The sequence below is a fragment of the Nuphar pumila genome, chromosome 4 (genome assembly GCF_984573655.1).
Source record: "Nuphar pumila chromosome 4, dmNupPumi1.hap1.1, whole genome shotgun sequence".
In the NCBI taxonomy this organism is placed as follows: domain Eukaryota; kingdom Viridiplantae; phylum Streptophyta; class Magnoliopsida; order Nymphaeales; family Nymphaeaceae; genus Nuphar; species Nuphar pumila.
Window position 1 is genome coordinate 101,169,751 of NC_143252.1, and position 24,042 is coordinate 101,193,792.

Here is a 24,042-nt window from a genome sequence, read left to right on the forward strand (position 1 = left end):
AAAGTATGCATTAATAATTAATGATAACTTGCATATTGCAATGATTATTAATAGAATAAATACATACCATTGTCGTTCTCGCCTTCTCTGATACGAAGACTCCCATGGACTTCCGTTTATGTGTTTCAATAAACACATCCTTATATTATACAATGCCTCCTTTTTTTGCTTCTTGCGAAGTTAAAGGACAAAAGATTTAGTTCACAAGTTTGCAACAATACTTATAAAATTAATATTATATATTGATGAGTTACCATTTTGTTCAGGTGGCTCCCAAATGTCTTAGATCCACATGTGTATAGATGGGCTTCAGGCATTTTCGCTCGATTTTGTGCAGCCTTCGCATAGCGATTTCGAAATGCATCTCCCACCCACTTATCGCACATTTCATCCCAATAATCTCTCCTGATAGTAATAGGGTCATGGCCCTTCCACTGTAATGGATCATCTATTATGCTAGATGTTTTTTTTTGCTGCAGTCTTCATATTGTGCAGCATGTCTGCAAATCGATTGACAGTCACCTCTGTCACACCTTCCTTGCATCATTTTCTTCCACCGTAGTTACGAAGCGATTCGAAGCCTACAAATATTTTCAGAAAGTTAGTAGATATTACTTAAAAAATTTAAATATGAAATACATTAACTATAAATAACAACTGTATACCGTGAATGAGGACCACAATCTGTCTAACACCTCCTTTGGGTACTCTTTTCATTGAGCAACCGGTCCTAGTAGATGTTGAAGAAGTGAATTCCTAATATCCCGTACTACCTCTTGTGGCTCAAACCTCGTGTTGCACATGAATTGGTACACAGTAAATATCAATATAAAATATTTATAAGATATGCAATAATTGAAAACGAAATACTTACGGTCGATTATCGATATACACTATTTGAATGAGTCTTCTTGTGCCAGACTGAGAAGACCCTGCTTCTTGTGTTGGCTCATGACTTATGTGATCGACTAGTGTAGGTGGGTCGTATACAGGCGAAACATCATCTGTAAAAAAATATGTTAGAAATTCTCAGAATGCGCATTTGAACTAATCAAGTATCCAATTAGTTAAATGATATACCTATCACAGGAGTCCGTGAAGATGAAGGCTGTGCCTAGCTACTACTGGATGAGCGACCATTGTAACCTCCACGAACCATATTCTAACAAATAACATATGTTATACAATACATTCAAATAATTCACATCAAGTATTACAATACATTCAAGTCATTCGCATCAAGTATTACAATAATTCAAATAATTCGCATCAAGTATTGCAATACATTCAAATGATTCGCAACAAGTATTATAATACATTCAAATCATTCATATCAGGTACTGCAATGCATTCCAGTCATTCACATCAAGCATTGCAATGCATTCAAATCATTCGCATCAAGTATTACAATACATTCAAATAATTCAAATCATTCACATCAAGTATTGCAATAATTCAAATCATTCATTGCATAAATTATAATACATTCAAATAATTCAAATCATTTACATCAAGTATTGCAATGCATTCGAATCATTCGTATCAAGTATTACAATGCATTCAAATAATTCAAATCATTCACATCAAGTATTATAATGCATTCAAATAATTCGTATCAAGTATTACAATACATTCAAATAAAAATTTTAATCATTCACATCAAGTATTGCAATACAACTCATTCATTCGCATCAAGTATTACAATACATTCAAATAATTCAAATCATTCACATTAAGTATTGCAATGCATTCGAAGCATTCGTATCAAGTATTACAATATATTCAAATAATTCAAATCATTTACATCAAGTATTGCAATACAACTCATTCATTCGCATCAAGTATTATAATACATTCAAATAATTCAAATCATTCACATCAAGTATTACAATGCATTTGAATAATTCGTATCAAGTATTACAATACATTCAAATAAAATTTTTGATCATTCACATCAAGTATTGCAATACAACTCATTCATTCGCATCAAGTATTACAATATATTCAAATAATTCAAATCATTCACATCAAGTATTGCAATGCATTTAAATAGAGGTTTTTATTACAAGATTTTGCTCACTAGCTTGAGAATTCTTCTTCGTCACTTGTTTGACTTTCTTCTTCTTCTTCATTGTTTACCCATCCACTTGGTACATTATTTAGATCACATTCCTCTATGAATGTTTCATCGGCTAATGGAGATATGACATGCATATCATGCGCAACATCATGACCATAAGCGAAGTCATAGACATCATCTGATTGATAGTAATCGTTGTCTTCAGTTAACTCATCTTCCTGTAATTGATCATACTCAGGGTATAATTTGGACTTCACCTTGCAAACTGCCCACCATTCATTTCTATCTGACTTTTTTATACTCGAATATGAAGTATAATAAACTTGTTGAGCTTGCAAGGCTAATATGAATGGTTCATATGTTCCAAACCTGGATTTATGATTCACCTCCACATTGCCTGAAGCTTTGTCGAGTCTTGTTGCAGTTGGATCAAACCAATGACACTTGAATAAAGTTACCCTGTTATTTATGCCTAAGTAAGTCAACTCCATTATTTCCTCTATAACACCATAGTAATCATGTTCATTTTCACCATAGTTGCTACCCTTGACACACATGCCACTATTCATCGTTAATTTGTTTATACCGTAATCTTTTGTATGAAATCGATAACCATTTATGATGTATCCATTGTAGCATTGCACAACTTTGGTCGGACCATTTTCTAAATCACATATTCCTTGATCTTTAACATCACCATGGCGGACCTACGCACAAACATAAACAATGATTGTGATCATGATCAATTAAGTAACTTAGTGTTGTTTATAAGTACAAAATTTATGTTAGCTTATTTACCAACTGTTTCAACCACTCCACAAACTTAGTTTCACATTCTTTTTGTACTTCTGCATCAGTGAGATGTGAAACTTCTCTTTGCAACTCCAGATCAAATTGTCTGCAAACTACAAATACTTATATTACCGAGCCATGTATCCACATATTAAACATAAAAGGATTTATAATTGTGTTGCGCCTACATATACTTACTCGATGTATGGGTCGATCGTTGAGCAATTAAAAAGAACATAGATGTGTGATGTGTCTTGCTCTCGGTATGTCAAGAGCCTTGATCGGCAACTACCAAATGCATGCCCAAGTGGTTGAAATATCGACAGCTTGTCAGCTACAGTTACTTATTCTCCATCATCGTTACGGGGCGGACATGTTTAACGTGTTGGAATATGAGGTTCGAAGTACATATATAAGAAATTTGAAATCTCTTCTAAAGTGTATGCCTCACAAATAGAGCCTTCTACTCTTGCTTTATTACGAACCTGTCGAACATGCATCTGGCAAAAATATACATTTCAAATTTTAAATATCTGTCATTAAAGAGACAAATATAAAAAACATATACCTTTCAAATGGGTACATCCATCGATATTGCACAGGGCCACCAACCCTTAGTTCATATGGCAAATGTATGATCAAATGTTCCATAACATCGAAAAATGCTGGCGGAAATATCTTTTCTAGCAGACAAACAATGGTGATGACAGAGTCCTCGAGATTCTTTACATTTGATACTATGACCTTCGATGCACACAATGTTCTGAAAAATCTGCTCAACCCAGACAATACCCCCCATATAGGTTTGTCTAACATATCATGAAATGCTAGGGGTACCAATCGTTGCATAAAGATATGACAATCATGGCTCTTCAACCCATATAACTATCTATCGTCAATCTTCACAGCCCGAGCAATGTTAGAGACATATCCATCTGGAAATCTCAATTGTCTCAACCATTGACATACATGTTTTATTTGATCAGGTCCGAGCACATACTTTGCCTTTGGTTTCAGTACTTTGCCATTATACTCTTTGAGTTTCAATTTTGGTCTTTTGCATATTAATTTTAAATCTATACGGGCCTTCGGATTATCCTTCATTTTTTCTTTAACATTCATTACTGTATTGAACATATTATCAAACACATTTTTTTCCACATGCATCACATCCAAATTATGTCGTATCAATAGGGTCGGTCAATACGGTAGTTTTCAAAAAATAGATTTCTTCGTCCAATTGTGATCCTTCCCAAATCCACGCAAGGGTGTAGGACTGCGGGCATCTGTTAATACATCTGGAAAGTATCACAATCTTCTTAGAATCTCTATGCCAGACAATCTTGAGGATGGACCTTCTGTTTTAGTTGTGCCTGCTTTAAACGCATTCTTTTGTCGTCGGAACCGATGGTCGCTGGGTAGAAATCGACGATGACACTCAAACCAGCAAGGCTTCCTTCCATGCCTCAATCTAAAAGCTTTGGAATCCTCCATGCAGTACAGACATGTCAACCTCTCATGTGTGCTCCAACCAGATAGCATACCATATGCAGGGAAGTCACTGATTGTCCATAAAACAACGACCTTCATGTTGAAATTTTGTTTTTTGTGGGCATCATACGTGGTAACACCGTCATCCTACAGTACTTTTAGTTCATCAATCAATGGTCTTAAATATACATCAAGATTTTGGCCAGGTGAGGTCGGACCAGAGATCAACAAAGACAAAAAAAGATTTGGATGTTTCATACACAAGCTTGGTGGAAGGTTGTATAGAGTTACAAATACTGGACAACATGAGTATGAAGTTGATCTACCCCCAAATGGATTAAATCCATCTGTACATAGACTGAGTCTAACATTTCGCACTTCCATTGTGAAGTTCTGATGAGTACGATCAAAGTGCTTCCAAGCTTCAGCGTCAACATGATGCGTGATCTTGTTTTAATCGTGTCGAACTTTATTTGCATGCCATCTCATGTGTTTAGCTATCCTTGAAGACATATACAATCGCTGCAATCTAGGAGTGATAGGAAAGTAGCGGAGCGATTTGTATGAAACTTCCTTTGATCTCGTGCTACCATTGCCTCTTGTCTTTGGCTTGAACCGAGGATGCCCACATGACGGACATGATATGTTGTTTTTTTGCTCTTTGAAATACAACATGCAGTGATTTGGATAAGCATCAATCTTTTTGTAACCCATACCTAGAGCGTTGACTATAACTTTCGCACGATAGTAATTTTGTGGCAATTTATCATTTTTGGGCAACATACTCTTAACAATCATGCACAAACGGTCAAAACATGATTCACTCAAATTATACTCGGACTTCAAATTCATTAGTTAAAGAACTGCAGACAAGATAGTGTGACTCTCGCAACTGTTTCAAAGTGGCTCATCAGCATCTCTAAGTAAATCATAAAATCTACTAGCTGCATCGTTTGATGATTCTTCATCTACGACAATTCTTACATCACTAGAACTTATAGCAGAACCCAGTTCTGTTCCTGCGGCATCAAATATCAAATTCGTATATGGATTATCGTGCACCATATTCACCCGTGCATCAAAATCGTTTCTAAATTCTTCTTCATGAAACGTTCAGTTCTGATAATCACTCACAAAACCCTTCCTGTATAAGTGATGTCTAACGCTATGAGGTTTTACAAAACGATTATTCTTACAAATCTTGCAGAAACACCTAATCTGACCTGTGGGATCCACTGTACTGACACTTGCCGTTGCAAATTCAATAAAACTTTCAACACCATCTATATATTTATGCGATAACTCATTGTCCACTATCCTACGGTACATCCATTCACGGTTTGCAGTCATTTTCTTATGATGTTACGAATAATAGCCTAATGAATTAAAAGAGAACAATCAGAATGCTACGATGAAAAAAATATCAAATTTATCATGCAATATATGATGTCATACAATAACAAGAATTTTGATGCATGTATTGATAACTTAATATTTTCATGTGCAAACTATTAATGACACAATACAATCATTTGAAGCATTCTTTCATTATACAATTTCACATGAAAGTCATAATCAAATTGAAAGTAACTACATGCAAGCATGGATACAATTACATCAAACATTATAATACATCGTAATCATTCATATCAAACAAATGACAAACATGTACCTGCATCAAACACACTTCAATATCTCACTAACTACTATCATGCCTAGCATAGACTTCGTACTCCAAAAATAAGAATACTTCAATATTCATACATTAAAATCATGCTCAACATGATCTCCGAACTCCAACAAAGCAACCCTAAATATCAACAACTAAGTGAGTGTGTGAACAATAAAGTGTTACATCTAATAAATTAAATAACATGCGATACGTTTGCATCACTTACCACGGGTATTTACCCAATTTGCATTATTTTTATTACTTACTTACCACAGTTGGCTGAGCACGAGCTGGTTCCGTTAAAAAATCTGCACAAAAAAATGTTTTAAAATGAAGTCACCAAAAAAAAAAATTTGTTCTAGCAAATGGTCGACTCCCCTGCTGTTCCGGCAAGGGGTCGACCCCCTTACAGAACATAGGGGGTAACCCCCTTACAGAACATAGGGGGTTAACTGACCCCCTGTTCGGGCAGGGGGTCGACCCCCAGCCTTTCCGCCAGTGAGTCGACCCCCTGCTGGAACAGCAGGGGGTCGCCTACCTGCCTGAGCAGGCAGAGGGTCGACCCCCTGCCGAAATAGGCAGGGGGTTAACCCCTTGCTGTCCCGGCAGGGGGTTAGTCGACCCCCAGCCGGAACAGGCAGGGGGTTAATCCCCTGCCGAAAAGGCAGGGGGTCGACCCCCTGCCGGAACAACAGGAGGTCGCCTACCTGCCTGAGCAGGCAGAGGGTCGACCCCCTGCTATTCCGGCAGGGGGTTAGTCGACCCCCAGCCAGAACAGGCAGGGGGTTAATCCCCTGCCGGAAAGGCAGGGGGTCGACCCCCTGCCGGAACAGCAGGGGGTCAACCCCCTGCCGAAAAATGCAGGGGGGGTTGTCGTTTACTTGTCTCCGGGCGTCGGGGCCTACGGACGGTGGGACCGGCGAATAACGGGAGTGGGACCGACGAACGGCGGGAGTGGGCGAACGGTGGGAGCAACAAAAGAAGAAAAGGAAAAGCTGTCTGGGATTAGGGTTATTCGAAAATTAGCGACAGATTAATTTCTTTGCTAAGACAACGTAAATCAAATTTATGAAACAGGCGACGGACTATATTTCGTCGCCAAGTCCATCGCTAATTAGCGACGAAACAGTTTTTGTCGCAAACGTCGTCGCCAAATGGTGCGGTCGTAACGACAAAACAATATGTCGCAAAAGTCATCGTTAATTAGCGACGGACGTGGCGAGAGACTATATTCCATCGCTATTTTCGTAAGCTTCATTCATTATAGCGACAAATGTTTTTCGCTCGTTAATTCGTCGCTAACTAGAGACAAAAATATCCTGTCGCTAACAATGTATTTTCTTGTAGTGGTGGGAAGTACACACACACACACACACACACACACACACACACACACACACACACACACACACATATATATATATATATATATATATATATATATATATATATATATATATATATATATATATATATATATATATATATATATCACCTTTTTGAATCACAAGGTTTTGGAAGAAAAATTAGAATAATATATTTGAAATAAATTGTTCATTTTCTGTATAGACTGGTTATATGTTTGATTCCTCAAAAGTATTATCGTGAACTCAACTAGATGGTTGTTCAATTTGGAAACTCGGTAAAATGATACAAGAATGCTATTTTATTATTCTGGCCATTTTGTTATTGGAATGAGTGTGCCAGTCTATGTTTTTGCAAATGCAATTTTTATCGCATGCACATGAAAAAAAATGTTATGCTATTATTGAGCTTTGCGAAAGAATGAGATATCAATAATGCTATTTGTTTCACATGTAAATTTGATATGTGATTCACATATAAATGTCATGACCATGTTCAGGGTATAAACTGCCTATTGTTAAATGCATATATTTGATATTTGCATAGCATGAAAATTTCAGGGTCTTGAGTATACTAAATCTTGAAACTAAGCATGTGGTTCCACAGAACCTTTGGCACTTATGAGATTTATATGTGTGACATGTTATGCATCTGTTATGATGCAATGGTGTAATATCTGTATTTGTGTGTTTTACCCATGACTGAACATGTAGTCGAAAATGACCAATGAGGTACGATGCGTACACCCAAACTTATAAAATTAAATATTTCATGCACAGGTGCTCGGCTCAAATATGAGCCTATGATTCTGAGAATTTTTGTGGGTCCCTAATGTGCACTAGGTTGGTAATGTGCATACACTTGATGACCCCGAGTGTGGGTTTGGGATTTTAAAAATCTCTTGTGGTGCAATGACTTGCACGAATAAATAAATAAGATTTAATATATGCACATATAACCTAACTGTGAGATTCAAGGTATACTTGAAATATGGAATATGTTATCGGTTTCTCAGAATACTGAGTATACTTGAAAATAGTGTATGTTACCGATTTCCCAGGGTTCTGGGTATACCTGAAAGACGGTGTATGTTGTCTACCTTGGAGAGGGTAGATGATACAAGTTTCGTGGGACAACTATATTTTTTTGAGAGCGAGGCATCTCACTCGGTCCACAGTCCTCAGAGTTAGGGGTAGGACTACCAATATGTCCTATATGGTAGATCCAAGTCATCTGCAAAAGTTTACAGGGTACATTCTATTTCTAATTCTAGCCATTGGGGAGTATTTTCTCGGTTGTGAACCATCCCCTTTGGGTCTTCTACGGATAGTCACACGGGGTATTAATTGAAAAAGTATAACAGACTCCCGTGTGGTCTCAGTCCGCTACGATGTCGAATGTCTGTGTCTACCCACAGGGTAATTAACAAGAGAAACTTAAAGTCAGTCCACTTTTACATGTCTTTTAGTACATACAATGCTTGATCTTGCATTTGTTATAATGTGCGTAGCTTATTCATGTTTTCTTTAATATTACAACTGTTATAATATAAATGAGATTTATTTATGTGATGCATAGCTCATTAATGCATTCCTTTTTGTACTAAACAATGAGTTGTTTTGTAATGGGTGAAACTCATAGAACTTGCATGAATTTTAGCATTTCGTATATCAGTCTTCAAATGTGTTGCACATATACTTGTACACATGAGACTAAGCATATTCATACTGATATCACGCTTCTTACTCAGATGGAGAGTAGTTTGACCCCATCCAAATTATTGTTTTTCAGAAAACAAATAAAAATACCGAGGCAATTGCGATCGTCGCTATGAGCGGTGCCATAAGACCATATATTATGTGGATGTTCTGTGAAACTTTGACTTTAAATTTCATTAATTGTATTATTTATGACTTGTAATATTTCAAGGCAAGACTTTAATTTGCCTAATAATATTGAGTTTGTGTTATCTCTTATAACCCGCCCAAATTATTTGACTGAAGAATTAATGAAATATTTTCGCTGTGGTTAAAAAAAAATTTATTTCAAATTTTTTAAGTTAAATATTTGGGGCGTTACATCATTTGCCATTAATTTGCATTTTAAATAAAAATTCAAATAAATTTACAAGCTTCATATTCACATACATGTGCATAACACAATCAAACTTTTTATTAATTTTTAAAGTCCTTACACACTCAAACAAATGCTAAATTTGAAGTACGAAATATCCTAAAGCTAATTACATCAATTGAATAAAATCAAATATCAAATAAAATTCTCTTTACTAAGGAAGTAACTTGGGAGATCCAGTTAGACTATAAACTGGTGTGGTCGGTGTGTAGGTAAGATAGTTTGGGGATCCTACTGGGCTAGTCAGTGTGTAAGTGAGAGAGTCTAGAGTGGGCACTTTATCTTTTTGCTAACCTCATGAGTTTTCTTGGTGCACCAACACTTGGGGTGGTATTGGACCGCCTTTTCTAGAGTGCACCTCAACCCAAGTTGCGGCTAGCAATACTCGGTAAAGGATTTGTACTATATACCCATAAAGAAACATAAAAGTAGGTAGAGTAGCCACAATTGCTCGTGCTACTATCATTCTCCTCTCTTTTGCCTGAACCTCCAACAACAGTGAATTCTCTTTCCGAAATGCAACGGCCACTACCTCCCTGTAAACCGCTAGGTTGACTATACTGGGTTTTGCCATGACAACTCTATAGAGAGCATGGGACATGTGGCATCCCCGTGCGTTGATCATGGGCCTACTACCCCTTACTGAACTGACTTGTGTCCTCCATGCAACTCCTCCTTAAGCAAACAACCCATCTCATGCTACTCCTCCTAGTACCGCCCGCACTCCCTAGCAGCGAAACTAGCGAGTTCTCTTAGCATAGAGTTGTGAGCGTCCTCTCCTAGTAGGGGGTGGCACTAGTGGACCTCTTATCCGATCTTCCGCTATCCCCTAAACCCATTGTCCCATATCGCAAATGGCTAGGGCTATAATGGACACTAACACGACTATGTGTCTTAGTTGTGTGGACACATTGTTCTCGTTCGGGTTTTTCATTCCTAACCAAAACAAAATTACTGATTAATAAGTTTCTAACTAGCAGAGACTTTATTTTTTATTTATTGAATATTTGGATGATAAATTTTTTTATGCCAGGATGACTCTGATACCACTTTATAATGCACCAATCCGGGACCTCTGGAGTCCAAGTTCGTGGGTATTTCTTGCAGAGAGAAATACCAAAATAATGCACAGAAAACATGACACCAATTTTTTGTTCTTCAAATAAACATTATTAATTAAATTCAAATAATGCAATCCCATATAACCCATAATGGCTTCATCATCTAAATGAGGCTTTGCCTCTCAAGTTCAATAAATAAAAGAAAAAGGAAAATGCTTTGCTGACAAACGATTCACCTACATCCTAAAAAAGGTTGGTGACATCTTAACCACTGAGTCTTGTCTCAAGTCACCTAAAACCTATAATTATAATAATTAAAAAGAGAGTTAGTCTAAAACTCAATAAAAAATAAATTACAAGCAAAATAAACTCAAATTATAACTATAGTGGGTTCTAAGCCTTTAGTCTTGTTTTAATTTTGTATCACACATTACACTAGTTTGTATCTTTTAATTCCTCTTCATTTATCACTTGATTTTCACAAGTTAGCATATTTTGATTATATCGATAATAACATACTGTGAGCGTAACAACCCGTGTAGAATACCTCAATTTTATGGTGTTGGCCAAACTATAAACTACTCCCACTCAATCCACTGCAGTGTAGGACTCTCGATAGCGAGCCAACAAGTTATAAGTCTAGAGATATACCTGCCCCAAGGTTTTTGTGGTTCATGCTATATCTCAATCTAACTATATAGTCTCAAATTCTCTCCATGAAACCCTACAATTTCTTAGAACATATGCATCTCACGCATTCACATAAACTCTTATTCGAATTCATTTTTCCTGTCTCTCAAGAGTGTTCTTAAGTGACATTCTTATTCAAGTATTCTCAAGTTCGATCAAACTTGAATGAGAATATATGAAATCATGTTAACATTACAATAAAATCATAACAGTGTCACGATGTTTAGTGAAATTTTGAAAATATCATGATAAAATCTCAATACTTATGAATATGCTTTATCATGATAGCGATATCTGTGATAAGATGATGCAATGCTTAAATGGGTGGCTAGTTGGATATGGATTAATAGATGTATCCAGCCTATAACCAAACCATATTCAGATGTATACAATCTTAATTGTATATGGACCTAAGCCAACTCCAAATCGATCCACTTCATTTTTTATCCCTAACCAAATATGCTGCCCATATCTCATACTAGGGGACCAAACAGTTCAGATTTGGGCCAAACCTTGAAAGATCCAACTCAGAGTCCAAATTGCAAATGACAGATCATAATTAGATCCAATGAGGTGAGGTTGAATCCAAATCCCAAACAAATGTGGTAACATTGGATCCTGAAAAGATAGGACAACTATTTGCATGTAAAATAATGCAACTGGGATGGGCTTTTTATTCGGATAAATTTCAAACCTGACTTAAAATACTGATCTGAATCCAAAAGAAACTGGATTGAACAGACCCAAATCTGATTGAAATGCACATTTGGATTTTCCTTACATGATCCAAATCTGGAAATAATATGTCAACTCGGATTAGATATTGGACCATATCCGATCCGTTTGCAACCTTATATCTGACTGCCTGATCTTACAGTGACATGGATGCGAACTAACCCGATCCGGACCCATATCGGACCAGCCCCTTGGCTCCGAACCCCCCTACCGGTTCACTTGATTTGGATGGATCCGAATCCTGCTAGCCGACTGAACTGACCGTTCCCGATCCGATTGCAGCGGGCGCCTCGTTGCTCCCATCGGTGGGTCCCGCCCAACAGTACGCTTCCCTTTCCCTACCGAAAAACGACGAAGTGCGCCGGACGCGAACGGGGACTCCGTGGGTCCCACCGCTCAGTCCTCTCACGCGACCCAAGGACCCCTGAGTACGGTACCTCTATTCGCATACCCGTAACGGTAGGAAAAGAATTCGTATTTACTAAGGCAACCTAACTTATCAGCAGTTTTTCATACAGGCACCCCCACCGTTTAAGATGTTACATTTACCCGTCTACTGCCTCATCGCATCTGGCACGCGTTTCAAATACCGCTTGAAGTAGGGGTAGGGGTAGGGGTGTCAATGAATCGGATTTTATCCGATATCCGACCGGTTTTAGTTGCATTTGGTAAGCCAAAACCATATCAGATGTAGATGTAGATGTGGTTCTGATTTTTTGCTACAGAACCCAACAAATATTTAAATTTGATGGATATCCTAATCCATTTTACATGTAAAAAAAGCTGATCTGGTTACCATTTGAATCAGAATTCAAATCTACTTAGCCAACAAATATGGTATTGGCCGCATCCATCCCATCTGAATTGGAACCGTTTACATCCCAAGAGTAAGAGTAAAATGATGTTTTTGATGAATAACTCCTCAAATTAGATTTTTTTTGTAAAAAAATAATCAACAATGAGGGCATATTTGTCATTCTGTTTGACTAAACGAAGCTAAAGTTAGGACTGTCAAGAGGTCGGGTCAAGGTTGACCTGGACCCACCCATATAAGTAATAACAAGGCTCGAGTTTGGGTTTTGTTGGGACATGAAAATAAAATCTCAAACCTGAACTCGCGTAATGTTAAAAATTTATTTTTATTGAGATTATATATAAAATACTCGGGTCAGTCGGCAAAAATCATGACCCAACCCCAATCTCTCATATTTCTCAGGTCAGGTCGGGGTCGGGCATGGGTTGGCACTTTCCATGGTCATATCCAGAAATTCGGGTTTGAGTCGTGTTGGACCCATTGAATAACCCTAGAGCTTCGTGCCCCTCAGGCTCAGCCTAATGATTTTAGGAGTAAAGCGTGTTTCTGAAAACGTAAAATGAAGGAAGTGGCTAAGAGAAATTAACGAAAAGTTGGGGGATTCTCTCTAAATAGCTGAAAACTTTGCAATATTATTTAACCTATTTTTATATATTGATTTTATTCACAATTTTATCGCTTTTATCTGGCGGGACGAGGCAAGATTTGGCGGTAAAACTCGGGCGATGCGATGAGTCAGTGGCCACTTGGAAAATTCTTATTGGGCCACGTATGTAAAATACCATGCATGTATGACCATGCCATCTCTTTTTCCCGCGCGCGCACGGTGGTCGTCCCAGAGAGGGAAAGCGGAAAATATAAGATGGGAGAAGAAACAAAAAAAAAACAAAAAAACAAAACAAAAAGGAAAGAGAAAAGAAAGGGAGGGTCGCCAGGAGAGGGAGCGTTCTCGGTAAGCTTTGCTTTCAGCAAAAAACCCTCAAGATCTCTCTCTCTCTTCGCTTTGGATTCCTTCCTTTTTTCTTCCGTTTCTGAGATCGCGGGAAGACCAGGGGAGATCTCCGTTTTTCCGGCGCGGTTTTCTCGTGGCGGGGGAGGATAAGGCCGGGATTTCTCTTGAAAAAGCGCCGGGGGATCGTTGCGGATCTACTGCGTTCTCTCTTCCTCTGGCTCCTCTTTCTGTGTTGTTCCCTGATCGTTGAGGTGGTTTAGGATGTGCGGGTTAGGTTTTCAGAGGAAGCGTGAGTGAGCCGATGAGCCCGGGCGTTGGTAGCATGGAGGACGTCAAGCCGTCGATCTCGTCGACGAGTAATTCTCAGCCGGACGATGCCGGGATGGAGGCTCGGTTTGCCGATTTCTGCAAGGTTTTGCTCAATTTTTCCTCTCTTTTTTTCCCTTTCTATTTATCTATAAGACTTCTGATCCACAGAATCAGTGCCTTAAGTTGGTGTATTTGTGTTCCAGGGTGGATTGTCGCTTGATGAGAGCATGACGGGGCAGGCGATAGCGTTGTTCCGGGAGAGCAAGCATCTTCTTCTGCCAAACATGTCATCTCTTGGAAGCGGAAGCGTGCGTCTCTTATTTCTTGATTTGATATTGTTATAACGATTTTTTGTTGTGGATCCATCAAAATTTTTAGTGTTAATCGTTCGATTTTGTGTGCGAGAGTGTTTGGAGCGTCTTTTTGTGCAGTGCTTCTGTCTGATCGCTCGATGTGCTTTTTTGTTGATCTCAGCCTGAAGAAACGGAAAGATTATGGTTTTCGATCATTTTGTACACTGTAAAGAGGCTTGGCAGTGGGAGCTCTGCCCAGAAAATTAAAACCGAAGCGATTGATGCTGGTTTTACTTTATACCAGCTGTTAAAAGCTGCTAGGATCAAGTAAAAATTCATCCGTTGCACTCTTTTTTTCAATCTCAGCCCGGTTTGATTTGCTTGATCTTGTAAGTTTATGTAATTTTCATGATCTGTTCATCCAGTGTCGTTGATTTCTTTAAAGAGATGTCTCAATTTTGCCTCAAAGCTGGCCCTGCTTTAAGCAATCTTTATGGAGCAGATTGGGAGAAGAGACTACAGGTATTGATATCACTAGGGTCCCTTGCTGTTGGTTGCTTTCTATTTAGCTTTAAATTTTGGCCAATTGGGCTTATTGATTGATGAATTAGGCTAAGGAGCTGCAAACAAATTTTGTGCACCTGACTGTTCTAAGCAAGTAAGCATCGATTCTAGTTCTTTTACTTCAATGCACATTTCTGTAAATGTTTTTTCGGTGGATATTGATTGGTTCTGTTCTTTTAATTTGGTTGTCTAAATTTTCCTCTTCGTACTATAGTAATTGCATTCTTAAGATGCGGCTAAGGGCTATACACTAATTCTAATGCTAAATAGTTATTGCCACCTATTTTGAGTAAATTTTGCAAGTTAAATGCTTGGCATAGCTAGCCAATGCTTATTTGTCTGGGATTACTGCCTTGATCCCATCTTTTACATTTCTTATGGTCTTAAAGTTGTGAAGCAGGGGTTTGAAAGAGTACTAACACTAACAGTAATTTGATTAGTCATCCATATCAAGTTAATAATGACCCCTTAAGGATTTTTAAACCAGATAACATAAATCATATTCCAATAAGGTGTTGCATTAAATAAATAAATAAATACATATGCACAAAGAAATAAATTTATTTTGGAATAGTTTGTTGGATTCTTAAAATTTATATACACAAAAGAAACGATTAATCTGTAGGTGTATATAGTGTAATTTTGGTTGTTGAGGATATTGTTCCATCATCTCTCTGTCATTTCTCATAATACAGATAATCCTCTTTTTCAAGTGTTTCTTTGCTAGTGATAAACAAGTTGAGTTACGAAATCCTAGGTTGAAAAGCAACTCTTAAACTTTAGATGCTGAGTTTTCCCTTTTGGGTAGAATTGTACGCATAGGCTCAAATCGTTTCTTTTCATTACCCATAAATACTTTTTAACCAGCTACTATTGATTCCGTCATTGAGAATGTATTCAACAGGGGGTTATTACAGTCTTTACATTTCAGTAGTGGGGTGGAGCAGCTAGACCTGGTTCTGCAAAAGGAAATCTTGTGGGTCCAATACCACTGTTACTATCCAGATTTTGGCAACCGAAGATTGTGACAGGCTGTCTTTCCTTGGACCAGACTGTCTCTATCTCTCTCTTCAAAAGAAAAGTCTTCTTCGTGTCATTTTATTATGGGGATTTTTATGTTTCTATAGACCAGTTATTGCTACTTGGGATTCACTTAGCATCTTTCTTTACTGAATCACGCTAATAGTAATTTGTTTTATCCTCCTTTTGTGCAAAGGTACTACAAACGTGCATACATGGACCTGTTCTTGTCTAGTGGACTTGAAAAGAAACAGTTGGAACTTTCTGGCAGTCAGAGCCATGTTCCTGATTATCTTCGATTTGGATGGTTGCTCTTCCTTTCATTGCGTATTCATGCATTCAGCCGATTCAAGGACTTGGTGACCTGTACAAATGGAATAATTTCAATATTGGTTGGTTATTAAAAACTACAAACCTGCTTCTCCTTTCTTTATGTTTTGATAATTTTTTTCAAAGTTCTTTTTCAAATCAAATCTACTGAAAGAAACCATTATTTTCCATGCTTTTTCACAGTACCAGGATAAGCGCTAAATTGTGTTAACTATATTTCAGGCCATTCTCATAATTCATGTTCCTGTTCAATTCAGAAAATTTTCCCTTCATGATACTTCACGCTTTGGTAATCATCCTTAAACTCCTTGCATTTGTGTTGTAACTTTTCTAATTCTTGGTTAAAAGTTTTTGAGGGTTCAACCAAAACTTATGTTGTGGTCTATTAATTGCAGTGAGGAAGTATGACAAGGGTGTGGATCTTCTTGCCTCTCTATGTAATACTTATCATACCTCAGAGGATGATCTGAAGAAAACCATGGAGAAAGCTAATAATTTAATAGTTGAACTTTTGGAAAAAAAACCCTGTCCTGCTTCAAAATGCAATGCAGAATCTCTTGATGATATTGTTACTGGTATATTATACTTTGCCTTATTATTTCTTACTTAATCACAGTTGTGTCTTGTGTGGAAATCTTTTAAATGGTGATTTGTTCTTCAGATGGTTTCACCTATTTTGAAGATTTAATGGAGGATCACTTGTTGTCATCAAGTATGCAAATTCTAGAAAAAGATTATGAAGAGGCAATTCGTGATACTGGTGAGATAGATGAGCGTGTGTTTGTGGATGAGGAGGACAGTTTATTTGGAACTGGAAGTTTGTCAGGAGGTGGGATGAACATAAGTGGTTCCAAGGTCTGTTGCTTTGAACTAATTCTTGCTTCCAGGGGCTGACTGTTATCCAGCAGTGCTTCTCTTAATATAAATATTCTAAGCATCCATTTAGTTTTCGTTTGATGCTTATAAATTAATGTTTTGCAGCGGAAGTATGAATCATTTGCCTCACCAACAAAAACAGTAACAAGCCCGCCATCTCCTCCAAGTTCTCCTCCATCTTCAACTATGAACAGTAATTTAGCTAACTCAAAAATGGTACCTACACCAGTAAGCATAACCATGACTACTGCCAAATGGCTCAGGACAGTCATTAGTCCCCTGCCCTCAAAGCCTTCACCAGAACTGCAGCAGTTCCTCTCATCATGTGACAAGGACTTAACTGATGATGTTACACGTCGAGCTAACATAATCTTAGAGGCAATATTTCCTAGTTCTGTTCCTGGAGAGAGGTGTATTGCTGGAAGTTTGCAAACTGCAACACGAATGGATAGCATATGGGCAGAACAAAGAAGGATGGAAGCACTAAAGTTATATTATAGGGTTCTTGTTGCTATGTGTAGGGCAGAATCTCAGACATTGCATAGTAACAATTTGACGTCATTGCTAACAAATGAGAGATTTCATAGGTGCATGCTTGCTTGCTCGGCTGAATTGGTTTTAGCAACACATAAAACAGTGACTATGATGTTTCCTGCCGTATTGGAAAGAACTGGTATTACTGCTTTTGACTTGAGTAAGGTGATAGAGAGCTTTGTTAGACATGAAGAAACTCTTCCTAGGGAGTTGAAGCGACATCTCAATTCTTTGGAAGAGCGATTGCTAGAGAGTATGGCATGGGAAAAGGGCTCCTCAATGTACAACTCTCTAATTGTTGCAAAACCAGCTCTAGCTGCAACGATAAATCGGTTGGGACTGCTAGCAGAACCAATGCCATCACTGGATGCTATTGCAATGCAGCACAACATCTCCACTGGAAGTCTACAAGTTCTGCCTGCTCTGCCAAAACATGAAACTTCACCTGGTAAGCATATGTCTGAATTGTTGTGTGAAAATAGTGTCATGTTTAGACCTGTTTGTTTGTGGATTTGCTTTGTGTCTGTACAATAGCACTTTCTAGTTTCACGTGATTGCTTTGTTGTTCTTCTATCTATAACATCAAACTCCGACCCTCTTATGTTTCACTTTCACTTTTATTCTTATTCTTTTTGACCAATCATGGACTCATGGCTACCTTCTAGTTTCTAGTCTGTGAGCCATATCTATCTTGGTTATACATTGATCTTCTCCACACAATTTGAATATTCAGTCTCTTTTATCTTGAGATTTTACTTGTTTTTTACCACAGAAAATTTGAAGCTGGTGATTAAGAACTTGTTTATTTCATCTTGAAATTCATGAGAAACAGAGCTAATAAGACTGCCTTTTGTTATATCATAATGTATATCTCTGGAGTATTGTTATTTATTTGCTGTTGGTATTTTGTGCAAATACCTGATATCGGTCTGCTTAACTTCTGCTCATTTTTGGATGATACTTCAGATAATCATGCTTCAATGTCTCCAAAAAGAGTCAGCACAGATCCTGTGGGTGTTTTAGTAGAGCGTAATTTTTTCACATCACCAGTTAAGGAGCGACTTGTGAGCTTTGCCTGTTTCAAACCAAAGTTGCAGCCTCCTTTACAGTCAGCTTTTGCTAGGTATCTGGGTGATATATTCTGATTTTTATTGTCATTCTCAAGGCTTGATATCTGACATTTGACTTTGTGCTGAGCTTCACCTTGGAAATATTTGTTTTTTGATAGTCCAACACGACCAAATCCTGCAGAAGCTGGTGAAACATGCGCTGAGACAGGGATCAATGTTTTCTTTAGAAAGGTCACTGAATATCTGCTTCCAACTTGACCCCTTTTCATTAATAATAGCGATAATATTGTTTGTTTTTGCATCATAGTCAAGCATAGATATGTAAGATTTTGACTCCTTGCTATAAATCTTCATCTCTAGAAGATTTTATGATATCTGGATATTTTGTTTTTCATTTCACTGATTTCAAATGTATCACCAATGGCCAATCACAGGTCCTCAAATTGGCGGCTATTAGAATCAAAACCTTGTGTGAAAGATTACAACAGCCTAATGCTGTCATGGAGAGTGTTTACAGTCTCATACAGCAGATTCTTAACCGTCAGACAGCTCTTTTTTTCAATAGGCATATTGATCAGCTTATTCTCTGCAGCCTTTACGGGGTGTCAAAGGTCTGTTCAGAAACACACTGGAAAAGATTGATTTGGTTTATTCAGTGGTTGGTTCCTTTCTGAGATATTTTTGTTTATTAGAGACAATTTCTTTGTAATACCATGTTTATTGTTGCAGATATCAAATTTAAGCTTGACATTTAGAGAAATCATTTTTAACTATAGAAAGCAACCACAATGTAAACCTCAAGTTTTTCGTTATGTCTTTGTGGATTGGCCATCAAGCAGTCACAATGGGGTACAAATTCTACTTTTTGCCCTTACAAGCTTAATAGTCTTAGTCCTTTTTTGACCGTTATATTGTCACGAGTCCATTATCTGTCAACTAGACTTGAATGCGCTAATTTGTTACTGTCAAATACAGAAAACAGGGCAGGAGCATGTTGATATAATTACATTCTATAATGAGCTGTTTGTCCCAGCGGTAAAACCTCTCCTTGTGGAGCTTGGCCCTGCAGGAACTCCCACTAAAGCTGCTCGCATGTCTGAAGAGAACAAGACTGATGGTACTGTCACCTCTGGGTAGATGTCTCTAGATCATAACTGGTTAGACATTTTAAGTTACTGTTATTTTATAAACAGGACAGCCACCAGGATCACCTCGAGTGTCACTGTTTCCTAGTCTTCCAGACATGTCCCCGAAGAAAGTGTCTGCATCACATAATGTTTATGTCTCCCCTCTGAGATCATCAAAGGTAGGCCTATGCAATTTATTTTATCTCTATTAAGAGTTTTTGGTGAACTCTCATTGCTCTGACAGCAATTTTGTGTTCAAGTATGTTTGTGTATTTTTTCTTTTTCATAATTTAACTGCTGTATCATAAGTCAGGATTCATATATAGTAGATAGGTGATTTAGAAAACTTCAAGTTGTCATATTGGTTAGTTTGGTAGTGGTATTATTAGCCTGTTGTCAATTTGTCTGTTTATCTACAGATCATATAAGAGAAGACGATTCTGTAGATGAGGACTAGATGTTTAATTTGGAAACAACATTGAGCTTATGTTATTGGCTTCAATCATAGCAGGATATCTATCTAGATGATGGGAAATTTAAGAAGCTTATGTTTCAAATTATTTTAGCCATAACCCAGGATATTGTATACTGTTTTTCTCTTATTTTCTTAAAAGTGAAAGAGCTGGGAACATAAAAAATGGGAAACTTAAGCCCAATTTCAATTGGTAAGGTAGATTACCAAATCTACACAACTTATCACCTATTTACAGATGACTGCTCAAGTCTTGATTTTTACGGTCAGCGATCGGGTACTCTTAATGCATTTCAGATTTACAGGATACACACACACACACACACACTTATATTCTGTCATTAACAAACTGAATGTTAAGGACATTTTAATCATTTTATTTGACCAAACCATGGTCAACTAATCGATCTTAGGCCCAGGCATGTCTTTGTGACAAATATGAAAAATTCAGTTAATTGTAATAAATGAAAAGTTCAGGTTTTCTTTAATAGGTAATGAGTAAGAGATTAACCTACTGTAATTGTTGGCATACAGTATAAATACTTGCATCAGCCATTTAAAACTCAAATTGGAAATGGTTAACCTGGCAAGTCAGTTTAACTTTGTTTCTGTATAGGTGAAAATGGAGAACAGAAATACGTTGAACTATGACCAGGATAAAATCAATAAAATTAGTAAAAAGACTGGGCAAAATCGAAAAATTGATGTTTCTAACTCTAAGTTTTCCATGAGAACAGGGACTAAATAAAGTTATGATTGCATGCAAGCAATGGTTAGCAACATGTCAACAGGGAAAATTCACTAAATAATGAGTATATGATTAGAAGGGTTTTTCTTTCAAAAAGATGGATGAAAAAGATGGTATTAAGAAATGACTAATGAGTTAAGGAAAAAGTTGATAAGTGATATATATGGTAAAACTCAGTTTTACTTCTATAAAATGAAGTCACATAACAGATTATGTATGTGATTTTTTCTCTGAAAACCAATTCAGGGATGGGAACTTAAGGATTCATATCAAAGAATGAATGTGATTTGCACCCAAGATTAGATAAAATTGGGTCTGTACTAGAGTCAATTTTCTATAGAAAATTTCCTGTTCTCAACCTTTTTTGGTCAAAAGAATGAGCTTTCTGCCAACATTCTGAAAAAAGATGTGAGTTTCTTTTGTTTTTGGGTTTTCAAAGTTTTATTGGAAAGCACGTTTTATTGGAGGTTGGCTCACTATGGAACTTGGCTATCGGATATCAGCTATGATGACTGCCAATTAAGAATATTCGCTTGTATGCTTTAAAAAGTAACTGAGATTATGCTAGATGGATTCTAAATGTTTAGTCTGGACTAATGGATGTACTCAGTGCGTTTCTTTATCCTATGAAATTATATTTTTAAGCTTCTAACCTAGATTCCGAGGCACAAATGCATGGGTGCCAATAAGTTTATAGTCATAAATGTTACATATCAAACTATTAGTGACAGCTAAATAAATTTATCCGGTGGAAGTCAAGATATCTTAATACCAGAATGTATCATTGTGAGTTGAAAAGCGTTGGTGAATGAAGGGAAACCTGTCAAACCAAATATGTAGTCAGATGCCCTTTATCTTTTCATTCAGCCTCACTTAACAAGTTGATGACAGTATGTTTCATTGTAGCTTTAAGTTTTGTAATGAATTATAAGCAAATTTGGTTTACTATTTCCTCATCCTTACAGTTATGTCCTTGATGGTTTATGCAGATGGACACTTTGATATCACACAACTCGAAGAGTTATTATGCCTGTGTAGGCGAGAGTACTCATGCATACCAAAGTCCTTCCAAGGACTTGACAGCCATCAACAACCGGTTGAACAGGTAAAGATCATGATCGAGTGCAGCAAAAATTAGCTTAGTTTGCATTTCTGTTTCCATTATCTTTCTTTTTCTTCCCTGAAAATCGCTTCTTGTTTGCACTGATTTAGTGGTAGGAAAGTTAGCGGTCGGCTCAACTTTGATGGGGCTGGTCTGGTCAGCGATTCCCTTGTTGCTGGTAGTCTCTATCCCCAAAATGGCAACTCTGATACTGCTCTCGATGCTACTAACTTGAGTTCACCGTTGAAGCGCAAGCAAACAGATAGGTAGTGCCCGAGAACCCATCCACGTTGTACTCAACCCTATTTCCTTTCCGTTCATTTCTTGTTGTATACATGCTCTGTTAAATGCGGGCGTTTAAGGGGAAACAACGGTACATAGGAGTGGCATGGTGAGCTGCTGTTTCCTCTGGTGTGCTATATATATTGTAAGCACTGGAGCTCCTGTTCTAACCAGCCTAATTTAATAATAGCATTTGATTTCTTGCCCACAAGTCCCAAAGTCTTGCTGAATTGAGCCCCTTGAGCGTGTCTATTTTTGTGAGGCTTACCAATGTGGAGTATCTGCTTGTTATGAGATGCCATGAAGTATATTTCTGAGCAATTTAAACCAACGGGGGCTCCTGGCCATGTGTTGGGACTTTGCAAGTTTAAAACCCAATGGTATGTTGTGTAACTGGTGGGGGTCTGCCTAACCCCATCTTGCCTTTCAAAAAAAAAATCCGGAGCAATTGCCATGGTCAGTCAGGGAAGCCATGCCCTGGGTGCACGTGACAGTAGTATCGACATCATTTTGTATTGGAATGCTTTTAGCTATTTTGTTGCATAGCAGTTCTGGAATATTTGAAGCTCTTGGTTGAAAAACACAAATAGGATAAAAGAATTAAATAGAATACAATACCATATTAATGTGCAAGATTTTGTTCAAGGATGGATTGTTTTTTTGTAAAAATTTAGATGTTTCCGAAGGATAGTTTGGGCTATTCTCAACTGGTCTCTGATATTGTCATAATGAAGTGTTCCTTCGTGTGAAAGCTAGTGATTTTTTGGAATTAACGATGGAGATTTCCGAAATAATTCACATTATGTGGAGCGTCGCTGCATGGTAGTCATGCAGTAACCTGCTTGACAGCCACCCATCTTGGCATTTCTCGAGATGGGTGTGGTGTCCATCTCGAGAAATGTTGAGATGGATTGGCATCAGCAGTGGCGCTGCATGCTTAACCTCGGAGGGAAAGTCATTTAAGTGTGGCATATGATAACATGAGCGGGGCTATTTTTAAAGTGGGATTACTTTTATTTTTAACAAGTGCTTGGTGGCCACCATGCTCTTGTTATCTTTTTAGTAATACTTTTCTTCCAGTCAGAGGAAAAAAAAAGTGTAGTGGAATGATGATGCAGGGGCTGTTTCATTAAAATGTGCGAAGTTACTAGCGATTAAGCCTCTTCTGACTCCCTCCTCTTAAGGCAAGTTCTCGGTCGAATCTACCAGCATCTGCTAAGATTTTTTTACTAATGTTCAATAGGGATTTGTCATAGTGGGATGGGGCCTAGACTGTTTTAACGGGCAGTCTAGGTTCAAATTTCATGGGTGTCACCCCGCTGCGTAAGCCTAAGCTTGGCCACTCCCTAGGGTTGAGGGGTAAGCCCTAAGAGTTTTATGCTGACATGGACAGAGACCGTAAGTATGGCAGGCTGAGCCAGCACAGTTAGGTCTGCCCCTGGGAGTAAAAAAAAAAATCCAAGAGATGGGTTTGACTTCCATTGTCCATTAAGCACATGAGCTTGACCAGATTCATCGGAATTCTATAGA

General features: G+C 37.7%; 1 protein-coding gene across 2 annotated transcripts; it reads left to right on the forward strand.

The window, feature by feature from the left end:
* The first annotated feature begins 13,740 nt into the window (after window positions 1–13,740).
* Window positions 13,741–22,718, forward strand: LOC149840343 (retinoblastoma-related protein-like). 2 transcript variants are annotated; one of them, XM_090004404.1, is made up of 18 exons: window positions 13,741–14,197; window positions 14,298–14,402; window positions 14,569–14,714; window positions 14,813–14,909; window positions 14,999–15,045; window positions 16,168–16,363; window positions 16,524–16,590; window positions 16,697–16,876; window positions 16,963–17,156; window positions 17,283–18,159; window positions 18,678–18,834; window positions 18,940–19,012; window positions 19,216–19,392; window positions 19,511–19,630; window positions 19,757–19,898; window positions 19,975–20,087; window positions 22,118–22,233; window positions 22,341–22,718. In XM_090004404.1, exons 1-18 carry the CDS (start codon window positions 14,087–14,089, stop codon window positions 22,498–22,500), a joined length of 3,078 nt encoding a protein of 1,025 aa, XP_089860530.1. In that variant the 5' UTR covers window positions 13,741–14,086; the 3' UTR covers window positions 22,501–22,718. The 2 variants fall into 2 exon arrangements, 1 of the variants encoding a protein (XP_089860530.1); XR_016431547.1 differs by lacking the exon at window positions 22,341–22,718 and having other exon boundaries at window positions 19,980–20,087.
* Window positions 22,719–24,042: the final 1,324 nt, after the last annotated feature.

Coding starts and splice junctions, on each gene's coding strand:
- LOC149840343 (XM_090004404.1), top strand. CDS start 14,087: ATGAGCCCGGGCGTTGGTAGCATGGAGGACGTCAAGCCGTCGATCTCG. Junction 14,198..14,297: donor GGTTTGCCGATTTCTGCAAG/GTTTTGCTCAAT, acceptor TTTGTGTTCCAG/GGTGGATTGTCGCTTGATGA. Junction 19,899..19,974: donor TGAAGAGAACAAGACTGATG/GTACTGTCACCT, acceptor TTTTATAAACAG/GACAGCCACCAGGATCACCT.